Source organism: Tenrec ecaudatus, chromosome 18, assembly GCF_050624435.1.
Source record: "Tenrec ecaudatus isolate mTenEca1 chromosome 18, mTenEca1.hap1, whole genome shotgun sequence".
NCBI classification, from domain to species: domain Eukaryota; kingdom Metazoa; phylum Chordata; class Mammalia; order Afrosoricida; family Tenrecidae; genus Tenrec; species Tenrec ecaudatus.
Genome location: NC_134547.1, coordinates 59,740,943 through 59,757,670, shown reverse-complemented (window position 1 = coordinate 59,757,670; position 16,728 = coordinate 59,740,943). Strand labels below are relative to the sequence as shown.

The window sequence follows — 16,728 nt, the reverse complement described above, 5'->3', positions numbered from 1 at the left end:
GCCTGGACTCCTGCCTGTGGAATGAAAACTTTGCATGCAACATTTGGCTAGAATGCTCCTTAAAAGCAAAAATAGGGTACCTCCTCTTATGCACTGTGGACGAGACCAATTTCTGGAGAACAGCATACTTGAGGAAATAGAGGGTCGGTGGAAAAGATGATAGCCCTGAGCAAGTGTCTGCAACAGCGAGATCAAAAGGGAAACGGCTGTGAAGGCAGCATAGGACGCAGAACGGGCAACAGGGCAGGCTTTCTCAGTCAACATAACTTCCCAAAGCTTGGCTTCCTTTCCTTGAAGTAGGGCGGAACTCGTAACCCTCGTGTTGACTTATAACAACCCTATAGAAGTGCCGCTTAGGACAAGACTTGTCATCTTGGCACAAGCGGACTGCCTCATCATTCGCCTGCGTTTTGCGGGTAGTGAATGAACTACCTTTTAAGAAGTTTCTGTGAACTAGACGGAGGTTTACAGAGCACATCATGTTTTATCTTCAAGTTTTGTTTCAATTCATCCATTGCAATCACTTTCTTCTTTCATATCCCTGGATCTTTGAAGTTCTTTTGTTCTCATGCTTTTTGTTTTGCTTGGACATGGGTCAGCTCAATTCCAGTCTCGAAGGGCGAAGGGCCGACAGTAGTCCTTGAGGTCCCATCTATCCCTTTACAACCAGCAAGGCTGGTCTCCTTTATGACGGATAATTTCTCACCTTTGTCTTCCACTGTATCCAGGGCTTTGCAATCTGATCTTTTCAGAACAGTAGGTAGCGGTAGCTGGGAAGCCCCTAATTTTTCTAGTCTCAATGGTGTCTGGACTGATTTAAATTGAGGGGCATGTGGAGAACCAGCCTCCCCACAATCGAAAGGGTTCAAGGGGCAGCTGTGTAATTGAGGGGTAAACTAAAGAGACCTGAGACAAGGCATACAAGGGCTGACCTCTTCCATGAGTCAGTAACTTATTCCAGGCATGCAAGCCACGGTAAGCACATGCATAACAAGGGGTTCTATTAGGGCAGCGGTTTTCAACCTGTGGGTCATGACCCCTTTGGGGGTTGAACGACCCTTTCACAGGGGTCGCCTCATTATCCTGCTTACCAGGTGTTTACATTGATTCATAACAGTAGCAAAATTAGTTATGAAGTAGCAATGAAACTAATTTTATGGTTGGGGATCAACACCACATGAGGGAACTGTATGAAAGGGCTGCGGTATTAGGAAGGTTGAGAACCACTGTATTAATGGGATACACACGAGCGAGAGGAGCTGGGGGTATACACACAATAGGAAGGGGAGGTACTAGAGGCATACATGTGACAGGAAGGTACATATGCAACAAGATGGTGGCCTAACCTCAGTGGTCTTCGAGCTGGCTTGAGCTCTTCTCCAGGGGAACAATCTATGAGCCTTATTAGAAGGGAGTGGGCCCTATTTAGGGTGGGACAGACAGGAGGGCCTGATTGCTCTCCATTGCAGACAGCCTACAGGCAAACAGCCTTCAGTTGACTTTCAAGATTATATGGTAGCAACCATGTGCTTGCAAGCACCTAAAAATTAGCATTATTATGGGGCACACCATGGGGAGTAACTTTTACTTAGGAGAGTGGGAGTGGGAGGCATCTGCAACCTCTGAATCTGAAGGTCTTCCTCCTCAGGAGCCCCGGCCTCCCAGACCAACCCCTTAACAGATGAGCATAAAGAACTTGTTTGCAGACACTTTCTTCGGGGTTGTTTCTCAAAGGGGCATGCAGAAACAATTAGTCCAATGGATTAATAGACCATGCCAACATAATCTTTCCTCCAGATGCATGCCAAGGTTGGTGGGTGCAGGTTTGATGAAGAACACCATTGTTGGCATAGTGCCAGGATCTCTCCCCCCCAAAATGCTAAAAAAATGCAATGGGTGAGAATGATGATGGCAACAAATGTGCTTCACACAATGGATGTTTGTATGGATTGTGCTAAGAATTGTATGAGCCCCAATAAAATGATTTTTTTTTTAAAAAGCAGTGAACAAAGTTGGTGTCACCAGTGATGGAATGGGGTGACATCATGTGCCTCCAGATGATACCGAGAAGGGAACAACACTTCTGTGGTACTCTTGCCCAGAATTTGATCTTGACTTGATCCATACTAAGGTCATATGGATGGAGCCAGTGGAAGGTCCTCCCGCAGCTTGGTGACACTTTCAGGGACATGAGAATTCAAGGGAGAGAGACTGCTTCAGCTAGAGACTGAGGTAAGACAGTCTCACTGGATAGGACCCTGGTGCGACGGAAAGGAGAGGCGCCCTGAGCGGGCTGCATGGCAGTGCTGTATATAGTGGCAGTGTAGGAGTGCTGGTCCACACTAGAGGATTACAGACAGGCTTTCATGTCAGCACATGATTAAAATGTGATTAACATGCTAACAAGCTGGGAATTCAAGTAAAGGGGATGTATGCGTTGCTATATAGTTCCTGAAATTTTTCTTGCAGGTTTGAAACTATTCCAGCACACAAAAAGAGAAAAAACAAATCTAAAAGCAAAATTTTTATTTACAGTACAAAGGTTACAAAGGTATATATGTATTATATATAATACCCTTAAGTTACAAATTTCCATTGTAATGTACAATGCTGTATGTTGATAAGCAACTCAAAGGGAAGTGTTGTCTATGCATCTCTGTGGAGTACACATAACAGTTTTTTCTACACCATGGGGTTTTTCTTTTGCCAGCTTGGTGACACAAGATACGCCAAAGTGTAGGGTTTTAAAAATAAGAGAAAACCCTATGATGTTGCGTACTTTTAATTCTCTGTGGAAACATTATTCTGTATTTCTAAGCTTCAACACGTAACAGAAACCAAAGCTGTGTGGAATAGAACATGTGCGCCAGAATGAGTAGCAGTTATTTCCCGAAGGACGTAGAGATCTGGTACCAAAAGGGAACTAGATCCTTTGAGCATCAAGGTTTTTACAATGCTGAACTCAGTCAACAGATTGTAAGCCTAGCTTCGGAGTCTGTACTTGAGGGCTGTTCCATACGTTAAGGGCAGATTTGCTACAAGATCACAAAAATACCATTAAAATTGGAGATTACATTTCAAATCATTCACTTTCCCCCAAATCTTTGTAAATTCACAAATCAGAGGTGAATAAACATAACTGACACCCATTCTATTGAGAAGAGACATAAAAGGAAACGCGCTTCTTCCAAGTTTGAAGGAAGGGACACAATTCTCCTGTGGCGGTCCGGGAATAGTCATTAGCACCTGATTGTCACAGGGTATGCATGTTAAAGTAAGAGCCAAGATGCTGAAGGCATGATCTAATTTTTGTGTACAATTCCAGGACACTAGAAAACAAAGTGGAGGCCGTCACTCGGTGTGACTCAGCCCCACGTATCGCTGCGACTTAGGAAAAATTCAGTCAGCCTCCGATGTTTTTGGTGCTTTGTGCTCTTTTTGTTGAACTTGAATGCTAGAGTGCTCTAGAATAAGTGAAATTTTGTTAAGTTGTAAAAATGGTTTACTTTGATTTACCACTTCTGGTAAATCAGGTCCTACCTGTGTAAGAACTTCCAGTGAATGAGATGTACAAAGGACATTAGTGTGGATATGAAGGGGTCGATTTCAGCGAGGGGGTAGTTGAAATACACATTTAGCTGTGCTGTTTGTAGATTAAAAAAAGGGAACCATTTCTTTAAGAAGACCCATCGCTGATTCATCTTTTTAATACTGCCACTCTCCTTTCCAAACAGTGGATCACTAAGCCTGGCTGTCAGCCCAGTGGTAACTTACGATGCCACTCCAACCGCCAACCCCCTCCCCCACCAGACAGAGCCTTCGATGCTCATCATTAACTGTTATCATAGAGTAATAACATGATAAATATAGCTGTAAGCTGCTTACAATGTATTCTTCCTTAGATTATATCAATACTAGCAACAAAGATTATTTTGTAAACTCTTTCTACATTAGTAACTGAGTGGAAACCACACTTTACATTTCTCCTTTTCCTTTAGTCACTACTTCATTCTCTCAAGTGATCGATATAGGTTCACATATGCTAATTACCATAGTATTGCAGCTAAGACACCAGAAAACTGGAATCAGTGACTATAAAAACACCAGCAGCAACAAAAACAAGAGCGGGCTTGTAGTTTGTGCAGATGAAGCCACATGATCCGAAGGTCACTGTAATTGGGTAACAATGACAGCTCTGACCTTCGCTCAGTAAAAGGTTCCAGAAGCAAAGTAGCGTGGTTTTAGCCTCGCAGGTATATCGGTAATGTAAAGTGAGGGCGTAACTATGGGATATTTTAACAAAGATAAATAAATTTTTGCTGAAGCACTGCATAAACATGTTATAGTCCTTTTTGGTGTCACCCCTGCACCCACTTAGTGCTTCCCCTGTTCCCAAGCTAAACTAATTAGGCATAATAAGATCAAGTACAATGAAAAGACTCATTTAAATGTGCCAGGAATAGAGCCAACGTCTATAAGCACCTCTTTAAGCACGTTCCAGTTTGCCAGGTCCAGAGGAACAGAACCACAGGCCTACTTTGGTAGATATGCAGAGTGGCTGAATTGTAGTTCTCACTGACTGACAAACGAACCACATGCCACGACTGAGGAATGATGGCTTGTACGTGTGCCACCTGAAGGCAGGAACTTCCTTTGGGATCCTTCCGAGCCTGGTGCTATGCAGTCTATCAAGACACGCTTACTGAATGACAGAAGACATGAATCAAAACCATTCATGAGACTCGCAGTTTCAAAATTTCTTCCATGTCCCCTCAGAATCTTTTCGGCAAAAGAAACGTCCATTCTTTGGAACACGGGCTAGGATCAGTCAGGTTCCAGAGGTATATCATGTGGCCAGGGTGAAGCGAGACTCAAAACCATAGAAATCTACCAGGGCACTCAGCCTTGCAATATAATGAAGTATCAGTTTCCCATCCTAGTTGTCTAATGTTAACCCAACTATTTGGGGGAGAAATTCAGGGGTTGTGGTTCATTTGGTAGATTTTGTGGAATATAATAAAATGTTCACCGAAGAGGAGGCACTTACCTGCATTGCATCAGACACAGGCTCACTATGAAAATGAAAATGTGCTTTAGTTCAGTCACCCAAAGAGGGAAGGGAGAGGTGGCAAGAGGTTAAGCTCAAGTTTATCAATTTTGAAACAAAATATGGGATCTTGTTAAAGAGTCTTTTGAGTTAATACACAACAACCTTTCTTGCAGTTGGCAGCTTACCAATAGTGTGTACAATCAACACCTTGTTAGATAGACAGGAAAACAGACATATTCTATGCACCTCCTTATTGTACCTTCCTTCCCTTAACTTGAACAGGCGTGTATCACTGATCCACCTGATTTCTTAAGAATTCCTATTATTATGTAGTTCATTATATGGCATAACTATTTGGGAACTGTTACCATAAACATCTGTGTGTCTACACAGCCAGCAAAATGAAGGAGCTCATTAAAAGAAAAGAAAAGGAAGGAAGGAGAGAAAGTGTGCGGCTGCTGGCACCGTTTTAAAGACAGCAGAGGAGAAGTGAGCAGTCAGAGCTGTTCTAGTTTACCCTGCAGTCAGCCCAGAGCAGGGAGCCCAGAGCAGGGAGCCCAGAGCAGGGAGCCCAGAGCAGGGAGCCCAGAGCAGGGAGCCCAGAGCAGGGAGCCCAGAGCAGGGAGCCCAGAGCAGGGAGCCCAGAGCAGGGAGCCCAGAGCAGGGAGCCCAGAGCAGGGAGCAGAAAGCTGATCTTCTACTGTTGTTGCCCAGAGGGAATGGAGGGAACAGGAAAGAAAACAAAAAGAAACCCACCACAACAATTCAAGTGTACTGCAAAGAGATTTCCACACTCCAGATAGACAATAATACCACTGGCATGAAGTATCATACCTGATAAGGAAAAAGCATGAATGTGACCAGTCACATTCGACTTAAGATTCTAAGGAGAACCCACAATGTATGTACGTTTCTCTTCAATACTTAGCTATTCAGATCTTGCTCTGGGGACTGAACAGACCTGGCACTTTCACTCCTTCATTCCCTTGGCACAGTGGCACCTCCCAGTCAATTCAGACTCTTCATGATCCCACAGGACAGGGCAGAACTGCCCCTCTGGTTGCTGAGTCTGCCCATCTTAAGTGGAAAGCTTCATCTTTCTCCTGATTTCCTCATTAGGGATTGAAAAAAGAAGACCTTTGGCTTTCTAACCAGCCATTTCAATGGTGACCTCAATCACTGATGGCGGCAACGTGGAAACATAAGCTGAGTATTTGGACCCTTTACTTAATACGTACAAGCAACAGCTTACCCCAGTGAAAAGAACAACAGAACCCAGTGTAAGGGTTTAAGATAAGATACAAGAAAAGAGCAGAGAAAGTGCTTAAGTCTATAGGTCTTCCCTGAAAGCTTTTAAAATGTGTAACTCTTTAAGCAGGTAGGGCTCTAAAGAGAATTTGCATAGCAGCTTGCAAGGTAATTTGCATTAAAAATATGGACCAAGATTCTCCCATGTTTCTGAAAACATACAGCCACGACCATGTGCATAGAAATTAAACAAGAAGACCTGGAGGTTCTCTCGGAATGTAAACAATCCACCATAACCACTTCTTAAAAAGGGGACACACTTGTCAATCAAAACCGTTTACAGTGAAACCTGTTCTTCCGGGAGAAACATTATCTTGCCTAAGATTCCACACAGCTTATTAATGTTTTTTTTTTTTTGCTTATTAATGTTTTTGTTTGTTTGTTTTTCTAAAAGAAAAAAATTTGGCTTGTCAGCTAAGTGCATTTAATGAGGTGGAAAAAAAAAAGCTTTGTTACCTTTTTGCTGAGATGGATAAGTAAAGCAAACAATCAGCAAGGGCTTCAGCTGTTTGTTAAGACTTTTTTCACTTATAAAAATATAAGAAATAAATAATTCAATCTCTTCTAATGTGCGCTAATTTTTAGTTGCCAAGTTCCCAAGAGTACAGAAGACAGAGACAGGCACTAACAGAGTTTACCTGGCTGAAGAAGTGCTAAACCATGGCTTTCAATGACACCAGAACTATTCTTGACTGCCTATGAGTCCCAACATTTAACCCAAAACTCTGGTCTACTAGGTAGTTGAATCTACAGTTGCAACTAGCTAATAAATACTGTATAAAGAATTTCTTCATATAAAATACTGGATGCTAGTTTTCAGGTAAGGTCCATTTTGAGGGCTCTTGAAGGAAAGAACTTTTTTCAGAAAAAGAAAAAAAATGGAGCCTTCCTAAGTTTTTATGGAGAGGGGCCTGAAGGAGACAGGGGGAAGAATGGTCACACACCAAGTGGCCAATTATTGGCATCTGTGTGCATGACAAAGTCGCCCATCTGCCTGAGGGGACACCGTGCTGCAATTTCCTCCCACTCAGCACACCCGAGAGCCATGGCATCCTGCATCACGTTCATCATTCCCAATGAAACACACACACTGCTTGCTCTATGATAGAGGCGGGATATTGTAAATGTTCATTTTCAGTTATTTGAAAATAATTTGCCAGGTTTTGGCATCTAAATACAAAATACACATTTATCAAAGCCGTGCCATTCATTAAGACACTTCATTGTGGTTCCCAAGTCCCACAACACACTTAGTTGGAGAACAACCTGGCCACCCACGAGGGGAAGGCTACGCAAGTCTGGCCCCTAAGTGGCTGCAGGGGCCTTGCTCTCAGGGCTGCTGGAGGACAGCGCAAGCCCTCTCAGACATTTTCCGTTTTGCATCAAGACAAACATGTTCTTGTCTCGCTTTTAACTTCTGCATGTGTTAGTGAATCATAGCATCCTTTGGGACCTCCTAAGATGACCTGGAGCTGGGGGAGGAAGAGGTGTCTCTTCCAAGGGCTCCCATACCTGTCGCCAGCTCCTTGCACTCGGGGTCACAACCTCAACTCTGCTCACGAGCCTGTCATTCTTCACGCTCCGCCCATTGGCCAGCCTGCATTCACACCAAGTGGCTCAAGTTGTATGGTGTGTGATTCTCTGTCTTTCTATTTGAAGTGCCACCATCCAAAGGGTTCACCCCGTCCCCTGCTTCCCCCCCATACCTGTAAGCCCCTCCTGCGTGAGCCAGTAAATAAGTGCTCTTCGGAGCCCTGCCTTCAGAGAGCACGAAGAACGTCCAAGTCAGATGGTCAACTGACCGCCTCGTAAAGATTAAAGGACTGTGCTGAGCTCCAAGTTTTACAGACACGACAGTACTGTGTAAATGCTTTTCAGAGACATACCGACTTCATAATTGATAAAGATGAGCGAAGTGTCAATCTCTGCTCACCTGTGTGCAAGCTGGGAGCCCCACTCAGCTGCCACAGCGTGGGGGAGGGAGCCCCAGGAGCCTGCCTGGGTTCACATATCATGCCTGTGTTGACAAACCGGCTTTACCCACTAGGCCTACACTTTTAAACATGCTTCCTCTTCTGACTTGGTCTCTCTTATGGAGAAGAGTTAAGAGAAACACACCTCCAGTTCCTCCAAACCGGGCGACGCTGTCCTTGGGACGGCAGTGATACCTAGTTATTCAACCAGTCGCCAGCAAAGGTCCACTATCCCTATCCAAAGGCACATTTGGTACACAATAACAATGGCTTCGGCTAAAATGAGGACTGGCTCGTGAAATCAATCTTCTAATACCCCTGGCTCCTACCTAAGATGAAGATCAGGAAAAGTTACAAAGCAAAACGCTCCTTGCAAAGCACTGGTTCCCAGCCTGCACGTGGATGTGGCCACCACTGGGACACGTGCGCTGCAGTGGGAAATGATGGCCAGCACAGGGCAGGAGCCAGGCGAGATGGAAGGACACTCCAGGGCGGCACAGAACAGGAGCCAGGGAGGCCAGTGATGTGGAACAAGCACCACCCACTGGATGAGCAGGAAGCACAGGCCACTACACACGAGTCCTTGGGGAGGGAAAGACACCATGCTAAGCCCCAAACAAACGATACCCGAAGAAGGGAGATGGACCTAACTGGTTACAGACCACATCAGGACACTACAACATCATCAACAGCTTCATTGTGGAGCTTTTTAGGGGTCCTAGCATTCTGGTCCAGGTAGCTTGTGGAGGGTTGGCTCTTCTTGAAAGACGGTGTATGGATCAGCAGTGATTGTGCAGGTCCGTGTCAAGGCACTATGCTGGAGGAGAGAGCAAAGAGCTGTCGTTTTTGTGCTTTTTTCCCCCTTCTTTCTTGAGGTGGAAATACTTCTTGTGACATTCAAGGCTCGTTTCTGATTCCCTGCTGCTCACACAAGCAGCCCCATGCGCGTGACTTTGGCTGACAAGAAAGTGTGCAACACGAATACAATCGGCTTCGGGCAAGAGTGCAGGTCCACGGTCTGCGGAGAAAGGACATCCATGGTCATGACCACAGCCAGGAGCGTTAGTTAGTACATAGGCCTGTCTGCACGTGACTTTCTGCTCTGCCAAAGGAGCCGCCAGAAGGAACGTGCCCAAGCTGTGGGATCTCTTGAGAACTTAAAGCCACAAACCACAGTGTACTGTGAAGTAAGGCTCCTCCATGTCCTAGTAAAACATGGGGCGGCCTGTCCCATCTATAGTTAAGATACCATGGATGGGAAAAGTAGAGCATTTAATATCAATTACCAAACCCAACCCAATGGACAGAGTGGAGCTGCTCCTTAGGGTTTCCAAGGCCGGAATTCTTCAGGGAAGACAGCCTCCTCCTCGTCCCACGGAACAGGGAGTATGTTTGAACTGCAGCCCCAAACTTAACCCACTGCCTCACCAGGGGTGCCTAATGCATCAGTAAAGAAACGTCCGTATTATGCTATGAGAAATGTAACATTCTTTACAATTTTGTGAACTACATTTCAAAAAATTTTTTTCCTTGGAAATTAAACAAAAAGCACAGGATTGGGGGGAGCGGGGAGGGAGGGGAAAAAAAAAAGAGGACCTGATGCAGAGGGTTTAAGTGGAGAGCAAATGCTTTGAGAGTGATTAGGGCAAAGAATGTACGGATGTGCTTTATACAATTGATGTATGTATATGTGTGGATTGTGATAAGAGTTGTATGAACCCCTAATAAAATGTAAAAAAAGAAAAGAAAAAAATAAGAAAATGATTAGGGGGAAAAAAAAGCAGGATTTAAAATAGTAAGGAGGAACATTCCATATGAAGACTGTTCATTGCAATTAGATGTCTCTAACAAAACCAGTAAACTCAGCTGAAGCATGACCATTATGGGAGTGATTTCTGACACCCTTTCTTTATAGGTTTGTGGTGGGAACAATAGGCTGGGGGGCTAGTTATAACCTCCCAAGCGCAGAACCCCAATCTGGACACTTGCCACCTGATGAGTAAGAAGCCCAGGGTCAGGCTGCATGAGTTATCTGGTGAGCCAACCATGAGCACTGATGATAGAGACCACAAATAGATAGTTAATCGTGCTTTTGAAAAACAGACACAAATGATAGAATACTAATTTCACTGCTAAGATTTGAATCTACTTACTGTAAAGCAAGGGGCTTCTAAAAGTTTGTGGAAAAATTCCAGTATCTCTTCATTTCATTTTTCCATGAAATTCATATAAATAGGTAGGTATAATCTAATGCCATGCTTGCTAAATGGCAACTGCTATTAATTATTGGTGAATTTAATAGAGAAGCATTTCACTCGCACTAATGCCTCTAACTTTGAAAATTCTCCAGTCCATGGCCTGTCTTATTGTTTCTTAAACACAGGTTCATTTAAATTAAAGCTTTCTAAACAACCTGCCATTGAGTTCATGCTGCCTCCTAGCAACCTTACAGGACAGGGTGGAACTGCCCCTGCGGATTGCTGAGTCCATAACGCTCTTTTATTATAAATTGTTTTATTGAAGGCTCTTACAGCTCTTATCACAATCCAGACATCAATTGTATCAAGCACAGGTGTATGTATGTTGCCATCATCATTTTCAAAACATTTTCTTTCTATTTGAGCCCTTGGTATCAGCTCCTCTTTTTACCCTCCACCCCCCACCCTCCCACCTAAGAGTCTGTAACTCTTTATGGGAGTAGAAATCTCCTCTTTCTCCCATGGATCGGCTAGTGATTTTGAACTTTGGACCTTGCTGTTAGCAGCCACCAGGGCTTCTTCCAAATAAGGTTTCTAGCCAGTGTTCCATGGGGCAGAACGAGGCTCTCTTTAGGGTCGTCCTCAGTTGTGTTTCCAAATGTACATCTACTGTGGTTGTGAGAGTGGACATTTACCTGTGAACACTGACCTACTGACTCAGGTCACGGAGACAGGGCAGGAGTGTACTCATAGTGGCCTATGCGTGAGTCATCTGTCTAGTCTCGGGAATCCTGACCTCCTGGAGGTGTCTTCTTTGAAGGATGAGGAAGTCAAACTAAGGTGGCTCTATGGGTATCACTCCATCTTTTCTCTCATCAGCATATTTCTGTCACAGCCAAGTCTCTCTGTTCCTCTCAATGCTCATGTCAGCAAAGAGCTGGGTATTAATGAATAGGGTCTGCTAGTTTTAGAATTGTATACCTTATGTTTGGTAAAGATCGATTTCTTAAAGGGGCTATCTTTTTACTTCTAACATTTAAACAAAACCATCTTTTAAAAGGGAATGCCTCCGCCCCCAAAAAGGGAATGGTTTCCTAACATGGGGAGAGGGGAGAAACAAACAAAACCACACAGCAGAACCTCGCCAACCAAACGCAGCACCAGCCTCAAAACAAGAACAATTTCCTGGGTCAAATGCAATAGCAGTCCCTGGTTTTCTATACCAGGAAGTAGGAAATGAAAAGGGAGGAGGAGGAACACACACACATGCACACACACTCTCTTACTCACTCACTCACTTCTCTCTCAACAGGGCTTTCCAAGCCCTCTTACCAGTTCTCCCTCGGGGCCACCAAAGTCCAAGTAGAGATTTCGAATGCCATCATCGGCAGACATTTTCAGCCTTTCGAAAGGGTAGCGGTACAGGATGCTGCTGGCACCCCCGCTGTCCCTGGAGATGGTGAACCCGTTTTCATAGTGGACCGTGAGCTTCAACTCTTGACTGTTCAACGTGCAGCCTGTGGGACAGAGACACAAAAGTGCCATTAGGAAGGCTTCTACTTCAAAGAATGGAAAAATCATGGAATTCTCCCCCCTGGTTTTTTTGGTTCATCTTTGTTACAGGGGCCAGGGCAGCTCAGTGGACAAAGATTGGCTCAGACTTCTGACTTGAAGAAGAAAAAGAACCCGCCCCTAGACTCCTTCAGGCCCAAAGAGTTGATTCTGGGTCATGGCCGCTGCAGAGGGACTGCCTCCTTGGTGTCGTATGCTCACCTTGTGGCTTGACAGTCTCATTTTTCCCCCTTTTAAGATTTTAGCTCTCTGCATGTCATGTTGTTGCTGAGCTACACACCAATTCAGATGTCCACATGAACCAGTCAGCAAGACTGGGTCCATTTTTGAGTCCTGCAACCCTGCCTGCAACCCTGCCTGCTCGCCCTCCTTCTCCAAGTTGTACTTCCTCCATTAATGTAAACTTCCGCTTCCCAAGGCTTTAGTCCAATCTTTCAAGTTGCCAACCTCCTCATTTGGATAGCTTTAGGACGTGAGGGTCAGAGAAATTAGGGCGCTTGTTAAATTAGGGTGCACCTAATGGGTGAGATGCAAGCCTGTGTTCCTGATCCAAAGCTCACGCTCTTCTCCCACTACTCCAGGCTGTTTCTTGCAGGGCCAGGTCAACTCAGTCCGTGCCTACCATGACTGACCCGAGGCTCCCACCCGGGATATTCACAGTGAGACCCCGTAGGGCAGAGTAGCACTGCCCCGTGGCTTTCTGAGATGAAATCTTTACAGGAGCAGGAAGCCTCATCTTTCCCCAGGGGAGCAGGCTGGTGGTATCCAACTGCTGACCTTATGGCTAGCAGCTTAGCAAAGCTGGGAGGAAAGAAAGGTTCATTAACTAATAAATGAGTGTTACACTCCTGCCTTCTGAATTTTCTCTCCGGACAAACGCTGCCTTTTGCGGATGTCACAGCTGTTTGTGCTAAGGGGTGCGTTCCTTGCTTACGTCATCGTTAAGACCATGGTCTTATCATCTGGAGGGAAGCTGAATGCTGGGGTGAGTTGTGTTCCAGACCTGAAGAGTTATGAGGGGCCTCGTCTTGGTGGGTCTATCGGTCTTCATGGGACAAGTCTATCTGGTCTTTTTTTGGTTTGAATTCTGTTCTATGTTCCCCCTCATTCTGTCCAGGACCTGCTGGGATCCTGACCAGAGTCAGCAGTGGTACCCAGGTACCATCGAGTTCTTCTGGGCTCAGGCTAGTGGAGGCTGGAGCCCACTCGGTCCATTAGGCTACAGGTTTCCTTTGATTTTCTTCATTCTTCTTTGTGCTGGACAGGATACAACCAGAATTCTAAATAAGCCTTTCTAAGTCTCCCAATGGTTTAACTGAGGCTAACAAGTACCTGAAAGACCTGCTGGCTTATGTATAGATGCGTCTCTATCTAGTTAAGTGGACATTTCAAAAGTTCATGGGAAAGTTGAATGAAAGGAAAATGAAAAATCTACAAGCCTTTTAAACACCCTTTCATATGTACACACACACACATACACCCTTAAAAGACTTCTAGTTCTCATCAAAATGGCTTATCTTCAGCCAGTTCAACCTCTCAGGCCCAACTTGAAATGCAGAGTAAATGATGAGTGTTGTTTTGAGGTGTCATCAAGTGGCTTCTGCCCCAGTGACCCCATATACAACAGAGTCAAACGCCATCCGGCCCGGCACCAGCCCATCATCGCTATATTCACTCCCACTGCTGCAGCCTCAATTCATCTCATTGGAGGTTTCCCACATTTTCCTGTCAGGTTTATTAATAAGTAGTTGACTTGAATTGTGGAAAAGAAGGCTAAGGCTATATAAAGATAGAGCTGTGAATGAGAGCCAAAAACCCAAACTTTAAAAGTAGCCCCAAAAGCATTTGTTTTAGTTATTAAAAGAAACTAGCTGGTCTGTTTTCTTTCTCCTCAAACTATCCACATTTAAATGACTGCGAGCCTGCATCTGGGGAGCTTTTTATTTCCTGTAACATGAACTTTAGCATATTAGACACTAAAGGAACAAAAAAACCAAACTGGAACAATGCAGAAAGTCCCAGTTCCTCTCTTTCTGGGGCAGTGCACCATGTGGAGGTCCTGGGAGCTGGCCTGACCTCTCCGCTGGTCATAGAAACACAGAGCGTCCCCTTCACACAGTGAACGACCATTCTCGGAAGCACAGGCCATGGCCAAGGCAATGGTCCAAGCCCCAGACCCCTTCAAGTGGTGACTGATTCCACAGAGAAAAAAGGGAAGAGACACACACTCAGGTGAGAAAGGCATCGTGGTTAATCTTCAAGGTGGGATCTCACCTGTTGTCTGTGTCACTGCTTGAATCATCACTGTGGTTGTGAGGAAAATACGATAAATTGCAGAATAAACGTGTCATTTTGGCAAGATTCAAATCAATGAATACCAACCCAGGCTTATGTTGGCAGTAATAACACACGCAGTTCACTAGCCACGGAAAGTTCTCTTTCCAAAAGCAATGGAAAGAGAATTCACAATACCAGCTGCTCCGGGAACACTGTCTCTTTTACACAGAATATGGGGGAGCAAAACTGAGTAAACCAATTTTTTAATTGAAACAGGGTAATTCAAACCATGTTGGAAACTGCAACTGTCTCTTCATCTGGAACATTCTTTATTCCTATTAAAATAAAAAGGACCGTCCCCCCAACTACCGTGATCCGAATTCTACCTTGCAGGGCTAGATAGGGCAGAGGTTGTACACTGGTACATATGAGGGCTGGAGGCACCGGGAATCCAGGGTGGATGATAACTTCAGGACCAAGGGTGTGAGGGGCGATGCTGGGAGAGTGGAGGGTGAGTGGATTGGAAAGGGGGAACTGATTACAAGGATCCATATGTGACCTCCTCCCTGGGAGATGGATGGCAGAGAAGGAGGGGTAGGGAGACTCTGGATAGGGCAAGATATGACAAAATAACAATGTATAAATTACCAAGGGCACATGAGGATGGGGGGAGCGGGGAGGGAGGGGGAAAAAAAGAGGACCTGATGCAAAGGGCTTAAGTGGAGAGCAAATGCTTTGAGAATGATTGGGGCAGGGAATGTACGGATGTGCTTTATACAATTGATGTATATGTATGGATTGTGATAAGAGTTGTATGAGCCCCTAATAAAATGTTAAAAAAAAAAATAAAAAGGACCATGTGCAGAAGTTTCTGTTGTGTGCTGTTGAGTCCATTTCGGCTCACAGTGATCCATATAACAAAGTAAAACTGCCCTAGACGGTTTCCTAGGCTGAAATCTATAGGAGCAGACTGCCAGGGATTTTGGCCCATGGAGTAGCTAGTGGGTTCAAACCACCAACCTTTTGGTTAGCAGCCAAGTGCTTAGCCACTGTGCTGCCAGGGCTATGTGCACGTTATTGTTGGGCTGGGTGCTGTCTCCTCAGTTGCAACTCATGGCAACCTCATGGATAGCAAAAGGAGATGTTGCCGAATCCTGGGCCATCCTCTCAACTGTTGCCACATGGGAACCTATTATTGCGGCCACTCTGCCTGTCAACCTCGAGGGTCTTCCTCTTTTTGGCTGATCCTCTACTTTACCAAGAATGACGTCTCCTCCTTCGAGGGCGGTTGACTTTTGATGACATGTCAAAAGAGTGGTAAATGAAACATCACCATCCCTGCTTTCCAAGAACATTCCGGCTGCACTTTTTCCAAGACAGATTTGCTCATTCTTCCGGCGTCCGTGGCACAGTCAATACTCTCCACCAACGCCGTGGTTTAAAGGGTCAAATTCTTCTGTCTTCCTTGTTCACCTTCCAGCTTTCACATGCTTATGAGGCCACTGACAACATGGCCGAGTAATGTACACTTCAGTCCTTAGTGTGAGTGACATCTTTGCTTTATAGAAAGTGGCCTTTTGAGGTTTTCCCAAAGCCATAAATACATTGTTTGATTTCCTTGTCCACTGACAGCAGACTCAACTAAACTGAACTCCTTGGCAAGTTCAACATTTCTCTGCACGTCACGGCTGCTTATTGGTACAGTGGTGAGGGCTGGCGCTCTTTATGTGTAGGTGTGCAGATAACTCATTACCATTGAGTCAATTCTGACTCATAGTGACCTTACGGGACAGGGTAGAACTATTCTTTTTGGATTTCTAAGGCTACAAATCTTTCTAGAGGCAGAAAAGCCTCTTCTTTCTCCTGAAGAACGGCTAGTGGATTTGACCTGACAACCTTGCAGTTAGCAGCCCAATGTGTAATCCACTACACTACCAGGATTCCTTGAAGTGTACACATACATATAAAAACCAAACATGAAACTTGCTGCCATCGAGTTGATGCCAACTTATAGTGACCCTTTTGGGCAGGGTAGAACTGCCCCTGTGAGTTTCCAAGACTGCAACAATTTACATATACACACTATATATATATATATATATATATATTTATGTATTTGAATCTTACCCAATGTCCACTAAAAACATCTCATTCATAAATACTAGCCACAAGAGGGCGCTTCAACAATGGAAAGAGACCATCGAGCTTACTACTGCCTTATGCTGGGCACAAGTGCTCCAATTCTGGAAGAGGAATTCTCATTCCAAGTCCTTTATTTTTCTATAGCCATAAGCTCGACAGATGCTTCTATCTTAGGGACGTCTATCCATATTTTAGACTTGTACATATT

General features: G+C 44.7%; 1 protein-coding gene across 1 annotated transcript in view; it reads right to left on the bottom strand.

Annotated features, from left to right (window-relative positions):
- Window positions 1–5,223: 5,223 nt before the first annotated feature.
- Window positions 5,224–16,728, bottom strand: part of SNTB2 (syntrophin beta 2) — a 111,638-nt gene continuing 100,133 nt past the window's right edge. The window contains exons 6-7 of the mRNA XM_075537397.1: window positions 11,862–12,046; window positions 5,224–9,349 (exon numbers count right to left, since the gene is read on the bottom strand). Coding sequence (XP_075393512.1) covers window positions 9,257–9,349; window positions 11,862–12,046 — 278 coding nt within the window. The 3' untranslated portion in view covers window positions 5,224–9,256. The remainder of the gene's footprint in view (window positions 9,350–11,861; window positions 12,047–16,728) is intronic.